Source organism: Rhamphochromis longiceps, linkage group LG17 (assembly GCF_057381845.1).
Source record: "Rhamphochromis longiceps isolate RC_006_pf linkage group LG17, R_longiceps_female_GT1.1, whole genome shotgun sequence".
Classification (NCBI taxonomy): domain Eukaryota; kingdom Metazoa; phylum Chordata; class Actinopteri; order Cichliformes; family Cichlidae; genus Rhamphochromis; species Rhamphochromis longiceps.
Genome location: NC_140573.1, coordinates 26,107,839 through 26,134,912, shown reverse-complemented (window position 1 = coordinate 26,134,912; position 27,074 = coordinate 26,107,839). Strand labels below are relative to the sequence as shown.

General features: G+C 41.5%; 1 protein-coding gene across 1 annotated transcript; it reads left to right on the top strand.

Annotated features, from left to right (window-relative positions):
- Window positions 1–27,066, top strand: LOC146649796 (uncharacterized). The gene is made up of 4 exons (XM_085386108.1): window positions 1–297; window positions 613–711; window positions 26,062–26,066; window positions 26,958–27,066. The coding sequence occupies exons 1-4, from the start codon at window positions 1–3 to the stop codon at window positions 27,064–27,066; spliced, it is 510 nt and encodes a 169-aa protein (XP_085242234.1).
- The last annotated feature ends 8 nt before the right edge of the window (window positions 27,067–27,074 follow it).

Below are 27,074 nucleotides of genomic sequence, written 5' to 3'. Positions count from 1 at the left end.
ATGAATCAGGGGAGAACGAGAAGAGGATCGGTGAGTGCTTCACCATACAATACAGTACAGCTGATTAACCTGCAAGAAGAATTTCAAATGATACAGGCTGAAAATGTCAAATTAAAAGAAGAGGCAGAAAAATCAAGAGGAGAAGCTAAAAATTCAAAGTTTGAAACTGAAGTAATATTGCAGGAATTACTGCATGTGGGTCTCAAAGTTAAAGGAGAGAAAATGGGAAAACAACAGGCAGAAAACGAGAATGAAAATATGAAGAAAGAACTGTTGGAAGCTCAAAAAGCATTGGAGGAAGAGAAAAGCACAGCACAAGAAGCCAAAAATAAATATCAAACTGCAAAGAAGGAGGCAGGAAATGTGATGCAGGAATTACAGGAGGTGCAGGAAGCTTTTGAAGAGGAAAAAAGGAAAATGCAGTTGGCAACACAAGAAGCTGCAAATGTAATGACTGAAGCTGAAATACTGAGGAAGGAATTACTGCGTGTAAAGCAACAACTTGAAGAGGAGAAAAAACGTAAACATGAGGCAGAAAATGAGATTGAAAATTTGAAGAAAGAATTGTTGGAAGCTCAAAAAGTGTTGGAGGAAGAGAAAATTAAGATACAGGAAGCAAAGAAAGAAATGGAAGATACAAAGAGTTACACTCAAAACATGAAGAAGGAACTGATGAAAGTGCAAGAAGAACTTGCAGAAGAGAAAATTGAGGTGAAGGCATTCAAGAAAGAAATGACCAGGAAAGACTGCAAAGACGCACTTAAAGAAATACGAAAGCACAAAAAGGAAGCTAAAGAGCTCCTCAAACAGAAAGTGAAACTGGCCAAACAGCAGCTGAAAGAACAATTTAAAGATGCCGAGGAGCAGCTCAACAAAACCTTAAAAGAACTGAAGGCAAAAGAAAAGCAAGCCGAGGACAGGAGGGGATTCTGGAGCAGACTGCTGAGAAAGAACTGACCCAGCAGCATCAAGTTTGATCAATAGTTTCTTCCTCCTTCCCCCTCTCTCCACCTTTCTTTCACCCCATCCTTCTTCTTGGGACGTTTGTTTGTTTTTTAAAAACTGAAATACAAAAATAAAATTGCCATAACTTGAAGTCATGTTGCCTGCTTCTTTTCTTGTGTGTCTGTGGATGTAAAACAGTAACACACTTTCTGCTCTGTGTCTTTAATTGTAAATAAATGCTATTGTTTTCATTTTAAAATGCAGTGCAAAAAACTTCTGCTCTAAATCTTTTTTTAAATTTTTTTAGCAAAAACCTTTTTTTTTTTGCCTGTTGTGGAAGTTTTCCATTTAAATAAAGCCTGCAGACGAGCGGTGAGTGGTAGCTAACATTCTTTAAATATGTAGCCAGTCGACAGTCTGGCTTCATAAAGTGTTTTGCCTATCACAAACAATCTCTGGAGACAATGCCTAAAAGTATCAGCATGGTGATTTTAGTGGCTATGGAAACGTTGTTGCTTGGAAGTACCATAACACCCTGTAACAATTTTTAATTTCCTCGCATGGTGAGGGAGCCAAAAGTGAGTGCAAAAAATGTCTAAATTGATGTCAAGTTGTTCTGGGTTAAACTGAAGAGTGAGGTTCCACTCTGAGGTCAAGTGTGCCTGTTGGTGCAAATTAATAGAAAGAGTCAGAACACTGAATATCTGGCAGTGCAGCTAGAAATCGTAATTCATGTATGAATTATCTGCTAGTACTAAAAGCGCCAGATTGTTTTGCATTTGAAGAAGTTTCTGAATCACAGACTGAAAAAAAAACAACTACTGTGCATTAATAGACAGTCAAAATACAGCAAAAAGGAAAAAAAATCACTTCTGGTTATTTTTCTGAGGATATATTGTTGAATAAATGTCAGCTTCACAGGTAAACAGACAATATGAGAAGCACATCAAGATGAGGTTCATGGAGAACATTTGGAGAGAGCAAATTTGTATTTGACCCTTTGCTGCTGTTATTATTAGAAAGTCTAATAACTGCAGAAGCTCAATGAAGGCTCAGGCCTGAGAAGGACGCATGAGGACATGTAATGTAAATACAGATTTCACAGTCTGCATAAAGATTTTTATTCCTCTTTGTTGTCAGACATGGCAGCAGTTCTCTCTTCTCTTATTTGATGGCTTTCATATTATTTATACTGAACCGCATAAGCTGTCTGTTCTCCTTGGAGAAGAATGAAAGAAATGACAAGCACAACCATGTCATGCAACGTAGCAGACAACAAGCAGTCTAAATTCACTTTATGGCCCAAACAATCCCACGCTTGGAACGCCAGTGATTCATTCTTAGTAGTTCATGACTGTTTGCTAAGAATCTTTTAACCCCCAGTTAACAGTTTCAGCTCTTATGCAACGCTGTGTTGGCTGGAGAAACATATACACTCAAACTGGCAAAACAAGCCAGTTTACGGAACAGTAAGACATTTTTGAAAAATAAGATGGAAAAAAACAGAAAAACCTTCCGTTACAATTTGAAGGGTGTTAAGGTGAGTCAGACTTCCTGTTTTATTTCGGTAGCTTGTTGTCTTTGGTGTCTTATTCCTGGTTTTACTTTCCCTGGCTCATTGTCCTTGATTTTTTGCAGCTGTGTCTTGTTACGCTTATATTTCCACTCTTCCTGATTACCTTTAATACCATAAGTATTATAAGTATTTAGTCACACATTCAAATCATTGGATGCAGGCGTTCCAATCACCTCCACGACCACTGGTGTGTAAAATCAAGCACCTGTGGCCATGGAGGTTTAGATATGTGAATTCCACCCTGGTACCATGGTAGAATGTAGGAAAGTTTCCTTACTACCATATATTTCACAGTCAACTGTTAGTGGTATTAAAACAAAAAGGAAGTGACTGGGAACAACAGCAACTCAGTGGCAAATGCTCAGGTGCATAATATCCATAGGTCGCCAACTTTCTGAGTCACTTGCCTCCAAACTTAATGAGAGCTTCATGGAATGGGTTACCGGGGCAAGCATCTGCATTCAATCCTTACATCACCAAGTGCAATGCAAAGTGTGGGATATAGTGATGTAAAGCATGCTGCCGCTGAACTCTACAGTAGTGGAGATGGGTTCTCTGGAATGACAAATCCCACTTCTCCATCTGGTAATCCAATGGGTGAGTCTGGGTTTGGCGGTTGCCAGGACAACAGTACTTGTCTGACTGCATTGTCCCAAGTATCCGGTCTTTAAGTGATGACATGATGAATCCTGCTTCTGGGCCCAAAGTAGTCTGTATTTAATAAGGCTGTTGTGTTTTTAACATGTTTTAATAGTTTGTATCTTGTTCTATTTAATCTCAAAAAGCCCCTAAAAACAGTCAGCGATCACTGTCAGCGTCTCTCGGGTTTTATTACCGCTATTCATTTTAAAGCTCAGTTTTTAAACCTGTACATGTAACTACAGCCCAGCCCATGCAGCAGTATATGAATGACTAACCTCGTATTGCGGATGGATTATCTCAGTTGTTCTCCTGGCTGACGTTTGGTCCGTTTACAGTATCCTGCCATGCGATTGCATTTGCCTCTAACCATTGGGAACCCTCACATTAACTTTTAATTTGTGGAAAAAAGTCCTCCGTTCGTTAGCGTTCATCCTCCAGCTTCACTAGTTATATTATGCTAACATAGCTGTGTTGCTAGCGGTCACGTAGCACATCGTTATATACCAGCTAGCCAAACTTCAGTAACCCTACAAACGTCACTGCTGTTTAGTTTCCTGTCTTCATTTATGTTGGAAGTTATAGCAGAGCTGTACGTTTTAATTTGTTTCAGTAATCCCTCAGTCAGAACATGGTATATTATATTTAGATGGAAACTAGCGAGCTAAATCCCTGCTAACTTCTAACTCTGTTAAATTTCATAAATTCTACTTTCATGGATGTCTGGATGTTAAACTTAATGGTTACACCTGGTAGAGGAGCCACACTGATCATTTCAGTACAGATGAAAGATTTTAGACAGTTTTTTAACTCTCAGTGATGCTGCAGTGATTGTTTGACTTAAGGACCTGTGGCGGAGTTTGGGCCCAGACATGGCTAATGACGTCAGACTTAAAGACCAGACAGAGTTTTGTGGAGGAAAGATTATGGTGAGGCCTTGTTTTTTGGGTTCTTTCCACTGAAAGGAACTCTTATAGCTTCAGGATGCCAAGACATTTTAGACAACTTCATGCTCCCAATTTTATATATATATATATATATATATATATATATATATATATAGGGCACCCTGACGAAAAGTGGGCTACTGGAACAAGAAGGCATCGGTGGGCAAGAGACGAAAACAGGGCGTTGTTGGAATGCTACTATGCAAGTAACCCCGGCGGAAGGGGCTACATGAATAGGATGAGGGACCTATGGATTCTTCGATACCCAACATCCACAATGACGGCGAAACAACTAGTAGCTCAGTGTTCCAACATTCGAAAGAAGGGACTGCTCTCACAGCTAGAGATTGACGAGGTACAACACAAATGCTACGGCAAGGAGGAGTCAGGACGCCAGGTCAGGGGGGAGATATCATCACCCCCACCCGAGATTGGGTACATAGCCCCAAGTGCGATAGGAGAAGGATCGTTGAGTGCGAGAGGAACTGACCTGAAAAATAGGATCATGGCCAAGCTTGAAACCTGGATCCCGCGTAGCCGGTTACCAAGATTACGTGAAGTTCCCTCAGAAGGTCTGCTAGATGATGTTAACGCAGCACTACGGGCAATACCTACAACCACGATTACCGACACTAACAAGCTGATCTACAATACGGCAACAGTGATCAGTGAGATGCTTGGCTACAAGTTGAACAGCGACAAGGGGCAGTACCCTCCATGGAGAAGGAGGCTAGAGGGCAAGATCAAAGTAGCACGGAGGGAGGTTAGCCAACTAACGGAGTTGCAGAAAGGTGCGACAAATAAGGTGCCTAAGAAATACAGCAAGCTGTCCATACCTGAGGCCTTGGAAACTGCCAAGCAAAGACTCACAGCCTTGGCCAGCCGCTTGAGGAGGTACACCAGAGAGATAGAAGGCAGGAGAATAAACCAGCTGTTCTCCACAGAACCAGCAAAGGTGTACTCTCAGTGGCAAGGGAACAATAAGAGAACAGCACCACCAAGGCTGGAGACGGAGCAATACTGGAAGAGCATATGGGAGAAGGATGCAACCCATAACGGCAATGCTCAGTGGCTAGAGGATCTGAGGGCTGACCACAGCGACCTCCCTGAACAGGGTCCAGTAACCATCACAGTGGCAGATATCCAAGAAAGGGTCTCCAGTATGAAGAGTTGGACAGCACCAGGGCCCGACATGGTTCACCCCTACTGGCTGAAGAAGCTGACTGCACTCCACGAGCGTCTGGCAGCACAAATGAACCAGCTGCTAGTTAACGAGAGACACCCGGAATGGCTAACTGAAGGCCGGACGGTCCTGATCCCCAAGGACCCCAAGAAGGGACCGGTCCCCTCCAACTACCGACCAATAACCTGCCTCAGTACTACATGGAAGCTCCTGTCAGGCATCATATCGGCTAAGATGAACAGGCACATGGGTCAATACATGAGCGGGACACAGAAAGGAATTGGCAAGAATACCAGAGGCGCAAAACACCAGCTACTGGTAGACAGAACAATCAGCCGAGACTGCAAGACCAGACTGACCAACCTGTGCACTGCCTGGATTGATTACAAGAAGGCCTATGACTCAATGCCCCACAGCTGGATACTGGAATGCCTAGAATTGTACAAGATCAATGGGACCCTAAGAGCCTTCATCAGGAACTCAATGGGGATGTGGCGTACAACACTAGAGGCCAACTCCAAGCCCATAGCACAAGTCACCATCAAGTGCGGGATCTACCAAGGAGATGCTCTGTCCCCACTGCTGTTCTGCATAGGCCTGAACCCCCTCAGTGAGATCATTAACAAGACTGGCTACGGATACCGACTACAGAACGGAGCAGTTGTCAGCCACCTCCTGTACATGGATGACATCAAGCTGTATGCCAAGAGTGAACGAGACATCGATTCACTGATCCACACTACCAGGCTATACAGCAATGACATTGGAATGTCGTTCGGACTGGAGAAGTGTAGTCGGATGGTAACAAAGAGAGGGAAGGTAGTCAGAACTGAGGGGATTGAACTACCAGAAGGCAACATTGCAGACATAGAGGACAGTTACAAGTACTTGGGGATCCCACAGGCGAATGGGAACCATGAAGAGGCCGCTAGAAAAGCTGCAACCACCAAGTACCTGCAGAGGGTCAGGCAAGTCCTGAGGAGTCAGCTGAATGGTAAGAACAAGATCCGGGCCATCAACACGTACGCCCTGCCCGTGATCAGGTACCCTGCTGGGGTAATAGGCTGGCCAAAGGAGGAGATAGAAGCCACTGACATAAAGACAAGAAAGCTCCTTACCATGCATGGAGGGTTTCACCCCAAATCCAGCACCCTGAGGCTGTACGCTAAGCGGAAGGAAGGGGGCCGGGGACTGGTGAGTGTCAGCACCACAGTCCAGGATGAGACAACGAACATCCAAGAATACATTAGGAAGATGGCCCCAACTGACCGAGTGCTCAGTGAATACCTCAGGCAGCAGAAACCCAAGAAAGAGGAGGGAGACGAGGAACCATCATGGAAGGACAGGCCCCTGCACGGTATGTACCACCGGCAGATAGAGGAGGTGGCTGATATCCAGAAATCCTACCAGTGGCTGGACAAAGCTGGACTGAAAGACAGCACAGAGGCACTAATCATGGCAGCACAAGAACAAGCTCTGAGCACAAGATCCATAGAGGCTGGGGTCTATCACACCAGGCAAGACCCCAGGTGCAGGCTGTGTAAAGATGCCCCAGAGACAATCCAGCACATAACAGCAGGGTGCAAGATGCTAGCAGGCAAGGCATACATGGAACGCCATAACCAAGTGGCCGGCATAGTGTACAGGAACATCTGTGCCGAGTATAACCTGGAAGTCCCGAGGTCAAAATGGGAGATGCCCCCAAGGGTGGTGAAGAATGACCGAGCTAAGATCCTGTGGGACTTCCAGATACAGACGGACAAAATGGTGGTGGCTAACCAACCGGACATAGTGGTGGTAGACAAACAGAAGAAGATGGCCGTAGTGATCGATGTAGCAGTTCCGAATGACAGCAATATCAGGAAGAAGGAACACGAGAAGCTGGAGAAATACCAAGGGCTCAGAGAAGAGCTCGAGAGGATGTGGAGGGTGAAGGTAACGGTGGTCCCCGTGGTAATCGGAGCACTAGGTGCGGTGACTCCCAAGCTAGGCGAGTGGCTCCAGCAGATCCCGGGAACAACATCGGAGATCTCTGTCCAGAAGAGCGCAGTCCTGGGAACAGCTAAGATACTGCGCAGGACCCTCAAGCTCCCAGGCCTCTGGTAGAGGACCCGAGCTTGAAGGATAAACCGCCCGCAGGGGCGTGCTGGGTGTTTATATATATATATATATTAGGGGTGCAACGATATTCGTATCGATATTGAACCGTTCGATACAGTGCTTTCGGTTCGGTACGCATATGTATCGAACAATACAATTTTTTTCAATTTTTTTTCAATTTTTTTTTTTTTTTTTGTGTGTCCCGTTTGGATCTATAGCCATCAGAATTGTTGTCTTGAGGCCAAGAAAGATGCCAAGAGGATTTATTTTAAGTGGATCATCATATTGGTCCATTTGATTGACCTTTATTATAATTATGAATTTATTTTATTTTCAGTTGCAAACGGGACAGACATGACTGTGGGATAGGACAGGGGGAAAGAATGAAAGAAAGAGGGGGAGAGAAAGAAAGAAAACCAAAGGGGAGAAAAAAAAAAGAACAATACAAAATTTGTAATTTATTTTATCAACTTTCCTTCTGACAATGCTGTCTGTGTTGAGCGCTCAGTGAATCTGCATTTGACTACTCCGCCTAGGCTCGAGAGTGCAGCCTAGGCGGAGTAGTCGAACGCAGATTCACTGAGCACTCAACACAGACAGCATGGTCAGAAGGAAGAGCGCAGGGCAAGCTAGTGAGACAGAAGTGGACCTCCCCACCCTCATTCAGATCTGGCCTTTGGAATTATTTTGGTTTTCATGTGACGTATGACCCTGAAGGTAAGCGAGTCATGGACTAAAGTAAAACAGTATGTTGGATGTGCCATGCAATGCTCAATTACATGGGTGGGAGCTAGTGTGTTAGCGCAGTTAGCTCGTTAACGTGTTGGCCGTCTAGCCCCTCTGTATAGGGTAGCTCGTTAACGGAGATTTGCCGTGTTGTGGCGTTAAGGTTATTTCAACGAGATTAACCTGAAAGCACTAGTGGGAACACAACGAATATGACTGCACATTTACACCGACATCATCCTAGTGCAAAGACAAAAACAACAAGCATGCATGCTACAAACTTTAGCCGAGTCATTTAGACAGCTGTTAGCACAGGATTCTCCTTATGGAGACCTGATATGTTTAATATGCTGCTGAGAATATAGCCCAGAAGAAGCGGATAGTATAGCTTTTATTTTGGAAAGAGACATTTCTCTGTAATAAACTCTCTTTTCCAAAGATGAGTGATTCCTCAATCAGATACAGGGCTCGCAATATCGCTAGCCCGACGTCCTGGGGCTATCTCTGCCCTGCCTGTCGGGCTATTGTAGGAAAGAAAAATATATGTCAATGCTTTTGCATTCTTTCAGAAATGTAGCTGGGTAATTATGTCATTGGGTGAGCCACTGTCAATATGTGACATATTGAAATCGTGTTTGAATTTGCGCTTGTTTTTTTGCTTTCACTTTGCAATCGCGCGAACTGTGTATAGAGAGCGACAGCACTGATCTGTGAGTGATGATAATTTGTGCACCAATTCCTCTGACATCGTCTTATTAATTGTTAGCTTACTATGCAAACATGACAAGTGAAATCTCCCGCAGCTTAAACATGTGAGAGGTTGATCGCGCAGAGAATCGCTGAGCTTATGTGAGTGCGGCAGGATATATATTTCACTACGATGACCTGGATGACTGAGAACCTTCACAGACAGATATATATTTTAGTTCTGCTGAGCCAAATAAGACAGGTCAGGGTGAAGAAGTGACAGCCAAAGAAAAGCTTACCACAAAACGGAGAAGTTATGACAAATCAGACTATAAGGCAAAAAGAAAGTGCAGCTTTATGGTTTCATGGACAAAAGAATTTCTGTGGCTGCAATATGACGAGCTAAAAAACAACACGCACAAGGGTTAGGGTTAAATTTAAAAACTGTACTTTTGTGTTAAAATATATATTTATAATTTTAATAAATGACAAATTAAAAAGGCATGAACATTTTTTTGTATCAAAAAAATATCGAACCGTGACACCAAAGTATCGAACCGAACCGAACCGTGAATTTTGTGTATCGTTGCACCCCTAATATATATATATATGACCGAGTGCTCAGTGAATACCTCAGGCAGCAGAAACCCAAGAAAGAGGAGGGAGACGAGGAACCAACCGGTATGTACCACCGGCAGATAGAGGAGGTGGCTGATATCCAGAAATCCTAGGCATACATGGAACGCCATAACCAAGTGGCCGGCATAGTGTACAGGAACATCTGTGCCGAGTATAACCTGGAAGTCCCGAGGTCAAAATGGGAGATGCCCCCAAGGGTGGTGGAGAATGACCGAGCTAAGATCCTGTGGGACTTCCAGATACAGACGGACAAAATGGTGGTGGCTAACCAACCGGACATAGTGGTGGTAGACAAACAGAAGAAGACGGCCGTAGTGATCGATGTAGCGGTTCCGAATGACAGCAATATCAGGAAGAAGGAACACGAGAAGCTGGAGAAATACCAAGGGCTCAGAGAAGAGCTCGAGAGGATGTGGAGGGTGAAGGTAACGGTGGTCCCCGTGGTAATCGGAGCACTAGGTGCGGTGACTCCCAAGCTAGGCAAGTGGCTCCAGCAGATCCCGGGAACAACATCGGAGATCTCTGTCCAGAAGAGCGCAGTCCTGGGAACAGCTAAGATACTGCGCAGGACCCTCAAGCTCCCAGGCCTCTGGTAGAGGACCCGAGCTTGAAGGATAAACCGCCCACAGGGGCGTGCTGGGTGTTTTTATATATACAGTGGGGCAAAAAAGTATTTAGTCAGCCATCGATTGTGCAAGTTCCCCCACCTAAAATGATGACAGAGGTCAGTAATTTGCACCAGAGGTACACTTCAACTGTGAGAGACAGAATGTGAAAAAAAAATCCATGAATCCACATGGTAGGATTTGTAAAGAATTTATTCGTAAATCAGGGTGGAAAATAAGTATTTGGTCAGTAACAAAAATACAACTCAATACTTTGTAACATAACCTTTGTTGGCAATAACAGAGGTCAAACGTTTACTATAGGTCTTTACCAGGTTTGCACACACAGTAGCTGGTATTTTGGCCCATTCCTCCATGCAGATCTTCTCGAGAGCAGTGATGTTTTGGGGCTGTCGCCGAGCAACACGGACTTTCAACTCCCGCCACAGATTTTCTATGGGGTTGAGGTCTGGAGACTGGCTAGGCCACTCCAGGACTTTCAAATGCTTCTTACGGAGCCACTCCTTTGTTGCCCGGGCGGTGTGTTTTGGATCATTGTCATGTTGGAAGACCCAGCCTCGTTTCATCTTCAAAGTTCTCACTGATGGAAGGAGGTTTTGGCTCAAAATCTCACGATACATGGCCCCATTCATTCTGTCCTTAACACGGATCAGTCGTCCTGTCCCCTTGGCAGAAAAACAGCCCCATAGCATGATGTTTCCACCCCCATGCTTCACAGTAGGTATGGTGTTCTTGGGATGCAACTCAGTATTCTTCGTCCTCCAAACACGACGAGTTGAGTTTATACCAAAAAGTTCTACTTTGGTTTCATCTGACCACATGACATTCTCCCAATCCTCTGCTGTATCATCCATGTGCTCTCTGGCAAACTTCAGACGGGCCTGGACATGCACTGGCTTCAGCAGCGGAACACGTCTGGCACTGCGGGATTTGATTCCCTGCCGTTGTAGTGTGTTACTGATGGTGACCTTTGTTACTTTGGTCCCAGCTCTCTGCAGGTCATTCACCAGGTCCCCCCGTGTGGTTCTGGGATCTTTGCTCACCGTTCTCATGATCATTTTGACCCCACGGGATGAGATCTTGCGTGGAGCCCCAGATCGAGGGAGATTATCAGTGGTCTTGTATGTCTTCCATTTTCTGATGATTGCTCCCACAGTTGATTTTTTCACACCAAGCTGCTTGCCTATTGTAGATTCACTCTTCCCAGTCTGGTGCAGGTCTACAATACTTTTCCTGGTGTCCTTCGAAAGCTCTTTGGTCTTGGCCATGGCGGAGTTTGGAGTCTGACTGTTTGAGGCTGTGGACAGGTGTCTTTTATACAGATGATGAGTTCAAACAGGTGCCATTCATACAGGTAACGAGTGGGGGACAGAAAAGCTTCTTACAGAAGACGTTACAGGTCTGTGAGAGCCAGAGATTTTCCTTGTTTGAGGTGACCAAATACTTATTTTCCACCCTAATTTACGAATAAATTCTTTACAAATCCTACCATGTGGATTCATGGATTTTTTTTTCACATTCTGTCTCTCACAGTTGAAGTGTACCTCTGGTGGAAATTACTGACCTCTGTCATCATTTTAAGTGGGGGAACTTGCACAATCGGTGGCTGACTAAATACTTTTTTGCCCCACTGTATATATATATATATAAATGATTAGTAGATTCAATTTGCAAGCTAACATTACTCAGTCCTATTACAGTACTGCTCACTGTTTGAGCTACAGGTGAGTAATAGAGGGGTATAAATGTGACATCTGTTGGATTTTCCTGGAAACTACTTCTCAAGTTTAAAAAATCACTCAAAATAACAACAACAACAAAAAGAAAAGCAAAGATAAATGACTGTTAGAGGCCACAAAGATAGCTTTTTTTAGTTAATAAAGCGTGTATTGCAATAACAATTATGTGTTACAAGCTGAAACGCTGAAATTTTGCTTTGCGTATGGAAACGAAATGTGACTAATGGATTAGTCAGCTTTAGAGAGCCTGGTAAGTGAGTTTTGTTATATTCTAACAGAACTAAGCAAACTCATTTCAATCAATTCTTTTGGGTTTTTATGATCAGTATTTTGTTAGGTCCTATGTGTGTGGGCCACACACACAATTCCATGCTTACACTATTTCATTGATTAACTAAACAAAACACACTCAGGCCTCACAAGCCAGTAAACACCAGAAATATTTTTTTATCATGTATATTTAAAGGATATTCAGTATGTTTATCAGACCTCTAGAGTGCACAGTGGTGATCAGAAGGAGTCACAGAAATCAAGTTCAAAGAAGACAACTCCAAAGGGCCTTTTATGCTGGTTTAACATGCAAAAATGTGGTAATTAGTATTAAACACAAAGTACTCAGGCACATGGAATGTTATGATTATTGCAGGCATTTGCATTGGAAATTTAGTATCCCATTATGAGTCAGAAATTTTATAGTAAGGCTAATAGATCCTACCCCTTGCACTTGCATGATTTGCTGATAGATATTGATGTTTCATGGGTTAAAAAGAGGATAACGACATGATTTCCATTCTGCTCAGAATCTCTGCCCAAAAGAGCTTTGTTCATTCTGAACAGAAGTGGAAAAATAAAGCGACTGTGCAGGAGGTAAAGCACAGCTGGAGAGTCAAGATTCAAACCCTCTGAAAGATCAGTTTTGAAAGGATCAGTTATCCCTTCATTATGCTCTGAGGGACGAGACACTGAGGCAGGTTTTATTTCATCATTTGACTCCTGTTCTTTTATTTCTTATATATCACACCTGACAGGGTAATAATTAATGGGATGAGAGCTCAGATGGCAGGGTCCCTGAGGGTCCTGAGAACCTCCCCTCAGTGGTAGCTTCAACTCTAAGGTTTAATGTATTCCTGCTTGGTAAAGTGACATTCATTTTGACATATGAAGGCCATTATTTTTCTCACCTAGTTGCAGATTGTCAAACTAATCATTATCATTATTCAAACTTATATATTCAACAATTAAGGCATTTGATTGGTGACAGCTTCTGTCTTTGTGCATTTACCATTCACCTAGCATTAATTACATGTCGTCTAGCTACCCAAAGAGCACGCAGAATTTAAACTGCTTATCTCATGTGACATCTGATTTACATATCGTGACAAGACATTAGCAGGCATCACTGCTGGCTGCAGGCACTGAACACTGCATTTCTGTTCCTAGGTAGTGAAGAAGAATCATTTGGCCCTGCATGTCGCACCGTTTCTTCTGCCTCCTAAATGCAAGCTGTACTAACAAAGACAGGAACACAACAGGAATAGCTTTGTCCATCAGCCATGTAGACCCTTCTGACATCCTATAATTATTCCCTGCTCGTCAAGTGGCTAATAATAAAGCAGAGTCTGCCCTGTGGACAGCAAATTGAAATACTGCACTCAGATGTAAAGTGGAGCCACAGCAACATGAAGTGGCCCAGGAGACATGGACCGCAAATGAGCGGCAAGGTAAGAGTGACTTTCTGTTTCAGGTGAGAAAACAAAGTTAAGGATTAAATGAGACCAGTGAAACAGAAGAAGCCATGACTTACATTCATAAACTGTATACATACATGATATTGCCAGAAGTATTTGCTTGTTCATGCCTTCCCACGCATGAACTTAAGTGACATCCCATTCTTAATTCATATGGTTTAACATGACATGAGCCCACCCTTTGCAGTGTGCTTATGATAATTTTTGACCATTCTTCCAGAAGCACATTCAGGTCAGACCCTGATGTTGGACGAGAAGCCCTGGCTCACAGTCTCCACTCTAATTCATCCCAAAGGTGTTCTGTCTGTTGAAGTCAGGACTCCGTGCAGGCCGGTCAAGTTCTTGCTATGTGCACTGGTGCAGAGTCATGTTGAAACCGGAAGGGGCTATTGATGTGATGAGAAGGGGTGGGTGTGGCTGTGAAATCACTTGCTCATTGGCTAGAGACTGGTGATTGATAAGTTGTAAGCCACTGAGCAAACAAAAAATACCATGAATAAGCCTCACTTTTGAAACACGGTATGACCAAGACTTATAAAATACATCAAAGTTTTTATTTAGTAAGACTGGAAGACAATTGCATTTAATCAAAAAGCACACAGACAAATGATTCATCCGGTAAACTGTGTCCTTTTGTGCTTGAACTAAATATGCAACGTGGAAAGCGTCAGCGTCTTTGTTTGCTTTTTCTCTGAAGCTTTTATCACTCTGTCCCTTGTTTAAAAAAAGAAAAACGTTACCTGGAGTTAGATAAAGGATGTTGTTTGGCTATTTCTTTCCTTTTGCTTTTGAACTCCTACAGGACCTGTGTAATACCCAAAGCTTGGTCATGACTAGGAGGGAGATGAGTGGATGACGGCCTTCATCAGCCCCCTTGGGCACTGACTAATACACCCGCTGTGTTTCAGGCTTTGGTAAATGATGTGCTGGCTGAACAGATTTGTCTTCACCTCACTGGGTGACACCACGATTTTCTCTTGTAACCTCGAAGAGCATGGATACCACTCTCACCAGGTACTACAACAACGTCTGGAAAAAACAACTTTTGCGCAAGATAAGGACATTTAAATTTCATGTGCCTTTTGTGAGCTTCTATATTATTGAATTAAAAATCTTCTCCTCACACACAAGAACCAGAATAATCAGGATAATAATCTTATCTTAAAGACTCCATAGTACCATATCACCCCATTAGAGCACTTCGCTCTCAGACTGCAGACTTACTTGTGGTTCCAGAGTGTTTAAAAGTAGAATGGGAGGCAGAGCTTTTAGCTTTCAGGTTCTTCTTCTGCGGAACTAGCTCCCAGTTTGGATTTAGGGGGACAGACACCCTCTCTGCTTTTAAGATTAGGCTTAAACCTTTCCTAGTTGATAAAGCATATAGTTAGGTCTGGATCAGGCAGATGGCTGCCCCTCCCTGAGCCTGATTCTGGTTTCAGTTTCTTCCTCTTGAAAGGAATTTTTTTCTTCCTACTGTGTGAATGCTCACAGGGGGTGATCTGATGGTTGGTGATGGGTTTTCTCTGTATTATTGCAGCATCTTTAACTTCCAGTATAAAGTGCCTTGGAGTGATTGTTGTTGTGATTTGGCGCTACATAATTAAAACTGAACTGAAGGGATTTAACAGAGGGCAGGTGAGGGAGACACATGCCCAGTAAATACAGATGCAGAATACAGATACATCTTACCTGCAATTCCACCTGTGAAAGTAAGCACAACCAGTATGTGCCTGTCTGTTCTACCACCCTATTGGGCACGTGTCATACCACCCTTCAGTAGCTGGACTTGAACCTACGAAAAGAAAGAAACTTAAAAGCCACAGTTTGAATATCAAGTATAATTATATTCTGAAAAGCTGTAAATTCTTACCTGTTGTGAATTCAAAAGCGTTAATTAAAGTCTTTGAGGCTTTTAAGGCTTTTGCACTAATTGTGACATCCATAGCTAATAATCTTGTTAGAACATGAAGCACTAAACATTAATAGAAGTCAAATTTTAAAAAGAAAATCTGTTTTTTAAAATTTGACAGAACACGATGACCACGTTTATATGTATACCTGCTGCACTCACTGTCTAATTGGATACTTTCCTGAGACAAAAGCGTCTGCTTAGTTTATGTTCTGCCAGGTAGAGCGCAGAGAAACCTAGCAACAGGCTGCAGCAGAGCGAGCTTGTCTCTGCTCACAGATTATTAAGGTACAGATGAGAAACCACACACTCACAAACACTTTACCATGTGAACAAACACGCATCACTTGCTACTCTCAACTGGTTAGACAGAACACAAAGTGCCTTGGGAAGCACATTATAGTACACCACACTGATCTGAACACATACCACCCAGTTGATCCTGTTGATTCCAGCACAAAAACCCAGATGCTCATTTTAGCAAACGCGGAGGCTTCTAAATTGATCCAAATTTCTTTGACAGTGTGTGGGTTAAAGAAACCTGGAAGATAATTGCATTTAATCAAAAAGCACACAGACAAATGATTAATCCGGCAAACTGTGTCCTTTTGTGCTTGAACTAAATATGCAACGTGGAAAGCGTCTTTGTTTGCTTTTTCTCTGAAGCTTTTATCGCTCTGTCCCTTGTTTAAAAAAAGGAAAAAACGTTACATGGAGTTAGATAAAGGATGTTGTTTGGCTATTTCTTTCCTTTTGCAAGCACGCCCCTCTAAGATCTGAGATTTTCCAGCAGGTCAACAGTAATTGTTTTTATATATATGAAAAAAAAATTGGTAAATAAAAAAAGATGTTTTCTGATGTTCTTTGCTGCCAAATGCTTTTCATTTACTGAAATAAGGACAAAATATTGTTGCAAAGGTGCACTCACCATCTGGTAACATCACTTCAACCCACATTACCATTTGTTGTGTCCATAATCTATTTGGATAGATTACACAGTATTTTAAAATGGAGAGGATATGACCTCCAGATCCCAAAAATGATAATAATGATGTCATCTTTATATTAAGCATAGATTAAATTTTATTTAAAAGGGACTCTTAGGTGAAATGTTCCATAATGCAATGTTTTTTTTAACTGAAGGGAGACACCAAAGGGGATATTATACAATAGTTTCACAGTTCACTGCTTCATGTGTGACTCATGATAGTTACAAATAAGTCCATGCTTAAAATGCATGGTGTCTCTTTAAAATGTGCATATGTGCGTTATGTGTTGTAAAGGCAGCCATGGATGACGTTGTTGTTTTGGTTTTAATGCAAGAACAGACGTGAATTACTACTCAACTGGAGCATTAAACAGTAAACTGAAGGTGAAACAAAGTTGTTTTTTACGCTTTTATTTGACCAGGATAAGATCATTTGGCCAAGGTAAAAAGCAGTACAATCAATGGGAGTTTAACGGCCCAGTAACGCACATGCTAATACACACATGGAAAACAAAATAAATATACCGATGTACAAGTGATAAAGAGTAAAATAGAGGAATAATCAAAACCTGTGAACTTCAGTGCTAAAGATAATGAGCTTAATTTTTTGTGTCAGGATGCTGCCTGAAATAACTGGTATAAGCTGAAATAAACAGATTTATGCTACTAAAAAACCAATGGCATCCATAGGTCAAAATTTCAGACTCATTGACTCAAATTAATGAGTTTTGAGTCTGAAATTTTGACATAGTAACTTTTTTTTCTGAATGAAACTTCCATAAACTCCATGTAGTTCCAGTTGCAGCTGATTCCAGCATGAGGGAGCTTGGGGATGCCTACTGGAGGAGATGGAAAGGAATGTCTGGGTGTCTCTGCTTAAACAGCTGGATAGGATCTTTATCTCAAGTTAATGATGATGACCATATCTAATACACTGAAACTTACCAGCCTCAGAAGAACACCACATTTCACATTTCCATACTTCACCTGCCATTCCTGTTTCTCTGTTTGTCATCCTATCTTATGAAGCCTTCCACAAACTGCAGCCCCTGGCTGATCTATTTCCTCCTCATGTCTCATGTCTCTGTGCAATTTATGTGCAACATTGTAAAAGATAAATATTAAAGGATAGTATTTCCAGCCAATAGGAAGGCAACAGTGAATAAAATCAAAGACATAGTTAGAAATACTTTCCCCTTACAGAATGATGAACTGTATGTTCAGCTGTTCCTGTTTTTCCTCATGTTTGCTCAATATGTGTACTGTTAAATACAGCAGTATTAAAAACAAACAGACATTGCAATAAAGACTGAAGGGAAGACAGGACTTATACACAAGGGGGAATCATATAAGTGAAGCAAGTGGAGCAAACTAGACACAGGTGTAGACAATCAAGACAAAGAAACAGGGAGGAAGTGCTTAGGGCACAGGCGATAACTCCCTACCAAAATAAAACAGTAACTAATTTAAAGGGTTGAGACAAAGTGTCATTTATTGGCTGTGCAAGAGGTCGATTATGGACACAAATACAGGACTATCACGGGCTAAAAATGATGTATCTAATTGTATACTGTTGATTTCTCTCATGTCTTGATTCAGTACTCAGTCCTATAGTTGTGGATACATCATCCACACAGCTTCTTCCAGCTTCTCTGATGTGTGTCTTGCCTTCTGTAGTCGTGCTGTATTGGCTTTCATGTGAAGGCTTGTCTTAAACTCAGTCTGACCACTTTGTCTTGACTCGATGTCTAATAAAACTGTCTTTTCAAACAAGTAGGATGTTTCTAATCTCACCTTAAAGGACTACATGAAGCAAATCCCTCTGAGTAAACCAAAAGGTACATGCAGTACATACATTAAGCACCCTTTTCCCACATGCTGTGCTATTTCTGCTTGATTACAGTCAGTGTACTCATACCAGTATAGTACCACCCACACCTTACTGTGTAAATAATAGAGTTGGACCAGAATCAGGAATCTGAACATTCGATGTTGTCATGGATGGTGCAAGAAGGGTGTGGGATTTGGTAAAGTGTGAACATTAATCACAAACAAGGAGTCAATCAACTGTTATTAATCATCCCGATTATGAAACTAATGCTCATTTTAGAAAAGAGAAATAAAAAAAATATACAACACTGTAAAAGGCATGAAGGATAAATATTACAGATCTGTGTCTTCAGCATGCCTGCAGGTCGAGATATCTCAGATTTACACAAGTACAAAGAGGACAAAATTCTCAAAATGAGAATCAGATGTGTGAAGGATGTGATTACAGATGAGTGGACGATGTGGAGAGTAGACTCTTGGTGTGCTTTAAGTCTTATCCAATTCAATCAATTAGCTGCAGTCTAATATACTAAGTGGGTGAAGTGATATCCCCACTCCACTCCCTGAACGGGCGACAAAATGGATCAACCCGGCACCCTCTCTCCTCCGCTGACTGATGAGATGTGGCGTGTTTCTGTCATAAATGTAATTATGTTTATATTGTGCCTCCATTCTGCCGACTGTCCGACTGCAGGAGATCGCATTACCGCCTCAACTTGAAATTGCCCTTCTTCAAACAAGAGACACTACATTTTTCTCTGCATGAGAAAAATGTAATTGCACTTTACCACACATGTGGTGAAGTGCACTACATTTTGTTCTTCTTTTTTAAATCAAGCACCATATAATTATGCTGTAGCAATGCTTGATAGATATTGCAGTGTTAGACAACAATTTTTAAGCATTTAGAGATTCATTATTGATGGGTGAAACAAGGAAGTATGAGGATAAGATAATTTACAGCACTTATCATCATTATTTTACCCTCAAAGGGGCGGGGGCTAATACTGCTTATCCTCGTTTTCTGCATTCATATGCTGTTACAGTGGTGGATGCTTATATTAAACACATATTAACAGTGTTGGGAAGGTTACTTTTAAAATGTATTCCACTACATACCAACTAGATTTTTAAATCTTAATATAAAATGAGCTACAGTAGGTTGACATTTGGTAAGGCATTAGAGCCTCTTAATGTGCGCTTTGTTTAGGTTTCCTCCGGTGTGGAATTACTAAAAATAGAGAGAGCATAGCCTTATGTATGAAACAGGAAAAGACCGCCGTGTAATCCATTTGTTTCAACAAAGTAACTGTATTCTGAATACCACCCTTTTCAACGGTAACTGTAACAGAATACAGTTACTCATATTTTGTATTTTAAATACTTCACGGTGGTACATGTATTCCGTTACTCCCCAACACTGCATATTAAACACTCAGGACAGGTCTAAATGCTAAGTCTTATTCAACAGTTTTTTCTACTCTAGTCTTTGTGTTATGTTACAGATCCACACCCACTCACCTTATTTGTGGAGGAACCTCTGAATTTCTGTTTCAGATCTATGAGGTTCTGGTTTGAAAGTAGTCCTGCTTAATGTTAAGTTAATTGCCAGTAGTATGCAACTATTCCATTCAGTTGGAAATTGACAGAGATTGACCCAGTCAAAGTTTTGCTATCCTGACATGCCAAAATCCCCTTGAAGGTGGCTTCTACCTATGATTAGTCACTCATCTGGTTCCTATCTTCAAAGTAACCATTTCAAAATTGATGAAAGTGCACATTCATTGCAGACTTTTGCAGTAATTTTGATCAAGGCATTGTTTTCTGTAGTGTAAATGTAACATTAAATAGCACATGAAGTTATGTCTAATGTAAACCCCCAGATAAACTCTAACTACCAACCATACATTACCAACTGCTTTGTTTTGAGAGTGAAGATGAGTGGACCCAAAGGCAGCTACCCAGAGAGGCAGAGTTCCAAGCTGTTTATTAAGTCTAATTAAGCTCAAAGAGTAACAAAAACTAAGTAAGGCATGAACACTACAAACATTAGGTAATAAAAAGTGCACTGTGGGAATAAACAGGTAACAAACACGCACAGCATGATACAACAGAGTATAGACACACAGGTGGTAATTAAGGAAATTGAAACAGGAAGGGGACTAAACACAGCTGAAACAAATCCAGGATGAAACAGGAAGTTACATAACAAAGGAACACCAATCAAAGAGAAACTTAACAAGATTCAAGGGGACTGACGGGAGGCAGGATGATGTGAAAACTCAAGGAATTATATATAAATGATACCTAGCCACATGCAGAAACTAAAGTGGAAAATCAATGAACACATAAACTAGCAAACAATTTGTAGGTCTAACTAAAAGGCATTTTAAACCCCATTTTAAATGTCATTAGATCTTTGAATAGCTGTTATAAGTTGTAATTTCATTTTGCCATGAGGTTACTTTCTCTTCCTGTTTGAAGATAATTACTACTTCATTATTCACTGGTGGCCATTTTAGGCTGAAGTGGTAAATTAGGCTATAATTAGCTTTGTTTTTAGCCGACTACATCAAAAACAGGAAGTTGGAGGTATGGTCAAGACCTGTTTCACTCAACTCACAAGTCTGTGTTTTAGTCTTTTTGAAAATTCTGACATTTGTTTGGATATTTCTATAACAAATGGTTTGTTACATAAAACAACAACAACCTCGGCCTTAAACACTGAGGCGATCATTTGGTGTGTGTTTGGTTAAATTCTGACCAATACTATAGGAGTTGAAGCAATTCTTGTATATTTGCTAACTTAATCCGGTTGTTCAGTGATGACGCAACGAATCCTACTTCCGGGTCTAAAGTAGTCTGCGTTTAATATGGCTTTTGTGTTGTTAACATGTTTAATGTTATGTATTTTCTTCTATTTGATCTCAAAAAGCTCCTAAAACAGTCAGTGATCACTGTTGACCTCCCTCGGCTTTTATTACCGCTAATCATTTATTTAAGCTCAGTTTTTAAAACCTTAGGATGTAACTACAGCCCAGCCCATGCAGCAGTATATGAATGACTAACCTCGTATTGTGGATGGATTATCTCAGTTGTTCTCCTGGCTGAAGTTTGGTCCTTTTACAGCATCCTGCCATGCGATTACATTTGTTCCTGACCACCGAGAACACTCACGTTAACTTTTATCGAGTGGAAAAAAAAGTTAGCTTGTTTATATTATGCTAACATAGCTGTTTCGCTAGCGGTCACGTAGCACATCATTATATACCAGCTAGCCCAACTTCGGTAACCCTACAAACGTCACTGCTGTTTAGTTTTCTGTCTTCATTTATGCTGGAAGTGATAGCAGAGCTGTACGTTTTAATTTGTTTCCAAAACCCCGCAGTCAGAACATGCTATATTGTATTTAGATAGAAGCTAGCGAGCTAACTCCCTGCTAACTTCTAACTCCGTTAAATGTCATAAATTCCGTTTTCATGGATGCCTTGATGCCAAACTCAATTGTTACACCTGGTAGAGCAGAACGCTGATCATTTTATTAAAGATGAAAGACTTTAGACAGTTTTTCAACTCTCAGTAATGCCATAGTGATCGTTTGATATATGGACCTGCAGCGGAGTTTAGACCCAGACACGGCTAGTGACGTCAGACTGAACAACCGGATACTTTAACCACAACAGATTTTATGAGACACTCTACATTGCTTGGCTTGTATATGGATGCAGTGCATGACAAATGTTTTTGAGCCTGGTAGATGGTAAAGGATGGTGCCTGGTGCTCAGCGAATGGAACCAAGTGCATGCAAAGAAGACAAAGAAAAAAGGGAAAAGAACGAGATACAGCATTAGCGAGTAACTGCATTGCTCCCTGGGCTATTTATTGATTTATTTTGAAAGGTCCAGTTGAAATTCAGTCTCCAAATTCAGTCAGTGAGTGTTCCACAATCGTAACATAATGAACAACCTTGGGCTCTATGGATAAAAGACACTCAAGAGAATTTTGAAACATAATTAGTGTCCTTGCCCCCACAGCCAGGTCAGAGTGACATTTGAAAAACTCAGGCAAAACCTGGTCCTTCAGCAGGCAACTTGTTCAAAAATGGTTTATTACAGGAGCAAAATACAGAGTATTGTTTGAGTTCGGTGCCTAGTTTCTTAGATAATCGCTCTCTGTGCAAACGTGTTACATAAGAAAAATAGGAAGTGATGTGTAAATATCCCTCTGGAGCTTACAGGTGGATGCAAGGGTGTTGGACAGGTTGAAACAACAAGTATGACAGACATGTCAGAGTGAGAGAGAGAAATTCTGCAGCTTAATTAGAGGAGGGTGTGTTCAGTACATGATGTGAAATGAGTGGGTGTGTATGGAGCTGTGCAGGTTGAGTTAACTAGATGAACTAGCTCACAGGCTTTGCTCCATTACTTAAACAACAAAGCAGAGGCTTACACCAGTACACCAGTAAAAATCAATGCACTGCTCAAGCAGCTTTTCCAGACATTGTCAGCTGCCGCTCTACCAAAATGAAGCAAATCATTGCTTTGTCTATTTAATTCATACTAGTGCAGCAGGTGGTCTTTTCATTCAATATTTCAGACTAACAAAAAAATGTGCTGGGTTATATTTTAATTAGAGAGCAGCCTTATTTGGACCATCATTGTGTGGGAAGTGATTGATGGCAAAAGACACAACTCGTCATCTCTTAAGCTGATATTGCAAAACGAATCAGTGCTTCTTTACACAGATGCAAGAGCTGGCAGCATTAGCATTTGTTTGTGGTGATGGTTTCACTCCCAGAATATGTTTACCTTCTTTTATCATAAAAAAAAAAGAAGCACAAAAAAGGACAACAAATAGCTCCATCAATATCCTAGGAAACCCCCAAGTTTTTCTTTGTTTGGTTTTCATTTCTTGAGAAAATTACTTCTCCCTTTTTACTCTCTATGTTAGTCAATTGTTCACTGAATAGCAGAAATATAAAGACAAATAGTTATCCTATCGGATCGGCTTTGAAATATAGCAGTGCAGTGGTTAGTGCTTGATCTCCCTGTGGTAGTATGGATTGTCTCTGGTTATACTGGTATTCTTCCCCAGTCCAAAGAGACAAACTGAGGTTAGGTTAACTGGTGATTCTAAATTGGGCATATATGAACAGTTGTCTCTGTCTGTGTGTTAGCCCTGGACTAGTCACCACTCTGGACAGCTGGGATGGATGGATGGATGGATGGATGAACTACTGTAGGGAATACCAAATCCACCACCTTTGCTTTCTGCCTCATCCACATTGTACCCCTCCAGTTGGCCCATGTGACTCCTTTAGGCCAAGTTTGGCTGGGTCCCATAGGCTAAGGCCAGTCCACTGGACAGTTGTGAGTCAGGCTCCAGTAACCCTGATTTGTGTGGAGTTTCCTCCAACTGGGACAGGCCAGAATACCCTAGATAGATTATGTGCTGTGGTAGGGTTGGGAAGACTTGGCGTCACACATGCCTGTAACAAGGAACAGGATAAGTGGCAGAAAATGGACGGATGTATTTTACAAGGTTTAATAATACAAACAACTGTATATAGCATTAAAACATCCTATTTTAAATAACTAATCCCTTGAAGTCATTGTTATAAAAAATCTCTGCCATTACATATCCTCCAGTTGAAATGCAAATGTACATACTGTGCTTCTTTTGATGTTTTTTTCCATGTCTCATAGGTGGGAAGACAGAACAAAACGACCTACAAGGGTTCAGTTTGAATACAAAATGTTCGTAGTTGTTAAAAAAAATCCCCAGATTAAAACAGCTGGGCAAGCGTGGGTGTTCTCCTGGGCCCCTGCTGTAGTAATCCTGTTATAAAGCTCCTGCGGGGTGAGCTCTCTCAGAATGTCTGAGGGATAAACCTATGTGTACAGTAAACACCACCTCTGCCTTTCGTTGTGATATCATTACATAACTTCACTAGGGGATAAATGGCTAATATTAGCTTTGACAGTATGAATTATGCTCCTTCTTAAACAGAATCGCCAGCAATGCAAAAACATGGAAGCAGATTCTTAGACTGGCCTGTCAACTGGATCTTCACTGCTTTAATTAAAAAAAAGAAAAAGAATCAATATTTAAAATTCACTATATCCATCCATGCAATTCTACTGCATCTCCGATTCAGTGTCGCAGGGAGCTGGAGCGTATCACAGCTGCCATAGAGAGACAGACAACCATTTGCACTCACTTTCACACCTATGGGAAATTTTTGTGTTAATAATTAACTAATTAGGAACTCAGGCAAACACGGGGAGGTGTTTAGACCATGAAAAGGTGCATTTTAACCCAAACCAACTTGGATACACTAACCCAGGGGTAGGCAACTCCAGGCCTCGAGTGCCGGTATCCTGCAGGTTTTAGATCGCACCCTGGGTTAACACACCTGAATCAAATGATTAGTTCATTACCAGGCCTCTGGAGAACTTCAAGAAATGCTGAGGAGTCATTTAGCCCTTTAAATTAGCTGTGATGGATCATGGACACATCTAAAACCTCCAGGACACCGGCACTCGAGGCCTGGAGTTGCCTACCCCTGCACTAACCCTAACCCAGGACCTGCTTGCTGTCTGCAACAGTGCTAACCAGCATGCCACACCAAAAAATCATTATATATTTCTGTTCTTTACAACATAAGAAGAGGAGATGCTGCAGGAAGCTTCTTATTTTAGCTTCTACAATATGAAATAACCTAAGACCAATTTTTTATGGGTTTTTTTTCCACATCTGAAAATAAACAAGACACAGCTAGCATCATAATTCAATTACTCCAACTTTCCACTTTAGAAATTATATTTCTTTTAAATCAAATGACTCTCAATTTGAAGTTTCTCTTGATATTTTAGTATAGTCAGTATTAAAGATGGACGTAGCCATTGTGACATTGCCCATTGTTTTAGACTCAGCACTTTTGGAACCAGAATTTACCTTGTATGGATGAGAGCATGGAGTGCTAATTTCTAAACCATTAAAGCCCCAAGAAGGCTCCAGTGACCCAAGTACAGTGAACACATCCATTTAATGAGTCAAAGTAATGGATGAGCCTTTGTAGACTCGGTCGGCTACAAGGCTGCCTGCCTGTCAATCAACTTGGCCTCAGCGCTAACTCAATTATCTACATAGATGAGTTATAAAAATAATTTATCCCTACTCAGAATTTTTATGTGCAGTGAAACCATCCATAGAAGTTAAAGAAATCAAACCAGAGTACACAGGGGCAGCTCAGGTTGAGCAGCTTGGAGACATATTAGAGAGACAAGGCTGCAATGGTTTGGACTTGTGCAGAGGATGGGACATGGATATATTGGACAAGGGATGCTGAAGATGGAGCTGGCAGGCAAGTGGAAGAGAGGATGACCTCAAAGAAGACTCAGAGGATATACAGAGAGTTGGTGTGACAGAAAAGGGTGCTGAGAATAGGGTGAAAAAACAGTCTTAATTGGACTCATCTAGAAGAACTGCAGCTGATGCCACTTCTGTGTTCAGCTCTGGAGCGTTCCCCTTGTATTTTAATTACGATTGATTTGAAAACCTCACACGATTTCTGCTGGTGAAAGATTGTGGAAGCATGTTAACACAGTCTCGAATGTTTCAGAGCAACATACTACCAAAACGTTTGCTTTTAGAGGGGAGGCCGAACTTGCTGATGATCAATTGCAGAAATGATTAGCAGCACCTGGCTGTTCCTCTTTGACTGCATAGAGTAATGTGAAAACTTGATTTTTTTGTATGACTTCATGTTTCTTTCAGCATTGGTACGATCATGCATTTGGAAATAGTGAGGCAGGTACTTCATTTCCAACCCATCACGTACAGACATTCGTAAAGGATCTTGTGGTGTCACATTTCATCTCCTACCCCACCGTTCACCCTATTACAGCTGGGATTGGCTCTTGCCCCATTGTAACCATGGATTGATTATGCAGTTAAAGATATGGAAAATAGATGGTTAAGCATAATTTTCATGTGTGCTGCTTCAGGGTTGTGAACACGTGTGTTTAAAACATTGTTTTTAAAAAAATCAAAATTCGCTATGAATTTATTTGTGCCTAAGAAAAGAAGCTATTTTCTGTAGATATAGTTTTGGGACACAGGGAAGCTTTAAAAAACATTTCCTGAGGATTTACTAATAAAGCAGGGTTTAATCATGATGGAAAACCAAAATTAGTATGTTATAAGATTTAGGTTACATGAGACAACAGAGCATTAAGTTGCCAAGATCATTTGTGGCCAAACTGCAGGTGCAGCCATCAAAAACTGGGGAATTATCTCACCCCGATGGGAAAGGTCCAGCCTGGAAGATCAAGCCAAATACAGACAAGCTGTATCAACAAAGAGGAGCTGTGGCCACAAGCTACAACTGCCAAATGAAGATGTACTATATTAGAAATATTTAGTTTAACACATGTGGCTGCTTTAAGCCCTCTTTAATGAACATCCTGCACATCACGCATTGTTTTTCATACTTTTAACATGCCAGCATTTCTGCATTGTATTTGCTGTCTGTTTTCTGCCCTTCGTCTGCTCTTTTATCGTCACTGCTGCTTTCTTGTTGTGCCCTACAGTTATGTGATTTCCTCTCTGGATCTCGTCCAAATGTTGCATTAAATCTCTGACTGTTTCTTTTGTTTGTCGGTTGATGACAGGATGCGAGAACAGCCTGGACTCCTCAGGAAAACTCGCCAGGTGATGCTGGAATGGAGCCAGGATGAGACCAACTGTGAACTTTTGAAACGCCACATCGGAGGTGTCTGACGCTAACA

Coding starts and splice junctions, on each gene's coding strand:
- LOC146649796 (XM_085386108.1), top strand. CDS start 1: ATGAATCAGGGGAGAACGAGAAGAGGATCGGTGAGTGCTTCACCATAC. Junction 298..612: donor AAGCTCAAAAAGCATTGGAG/GAAGAGAAAAGC, acceptor ATTAAGATACAG/GAAGCAAAGAAAGAAATGGA.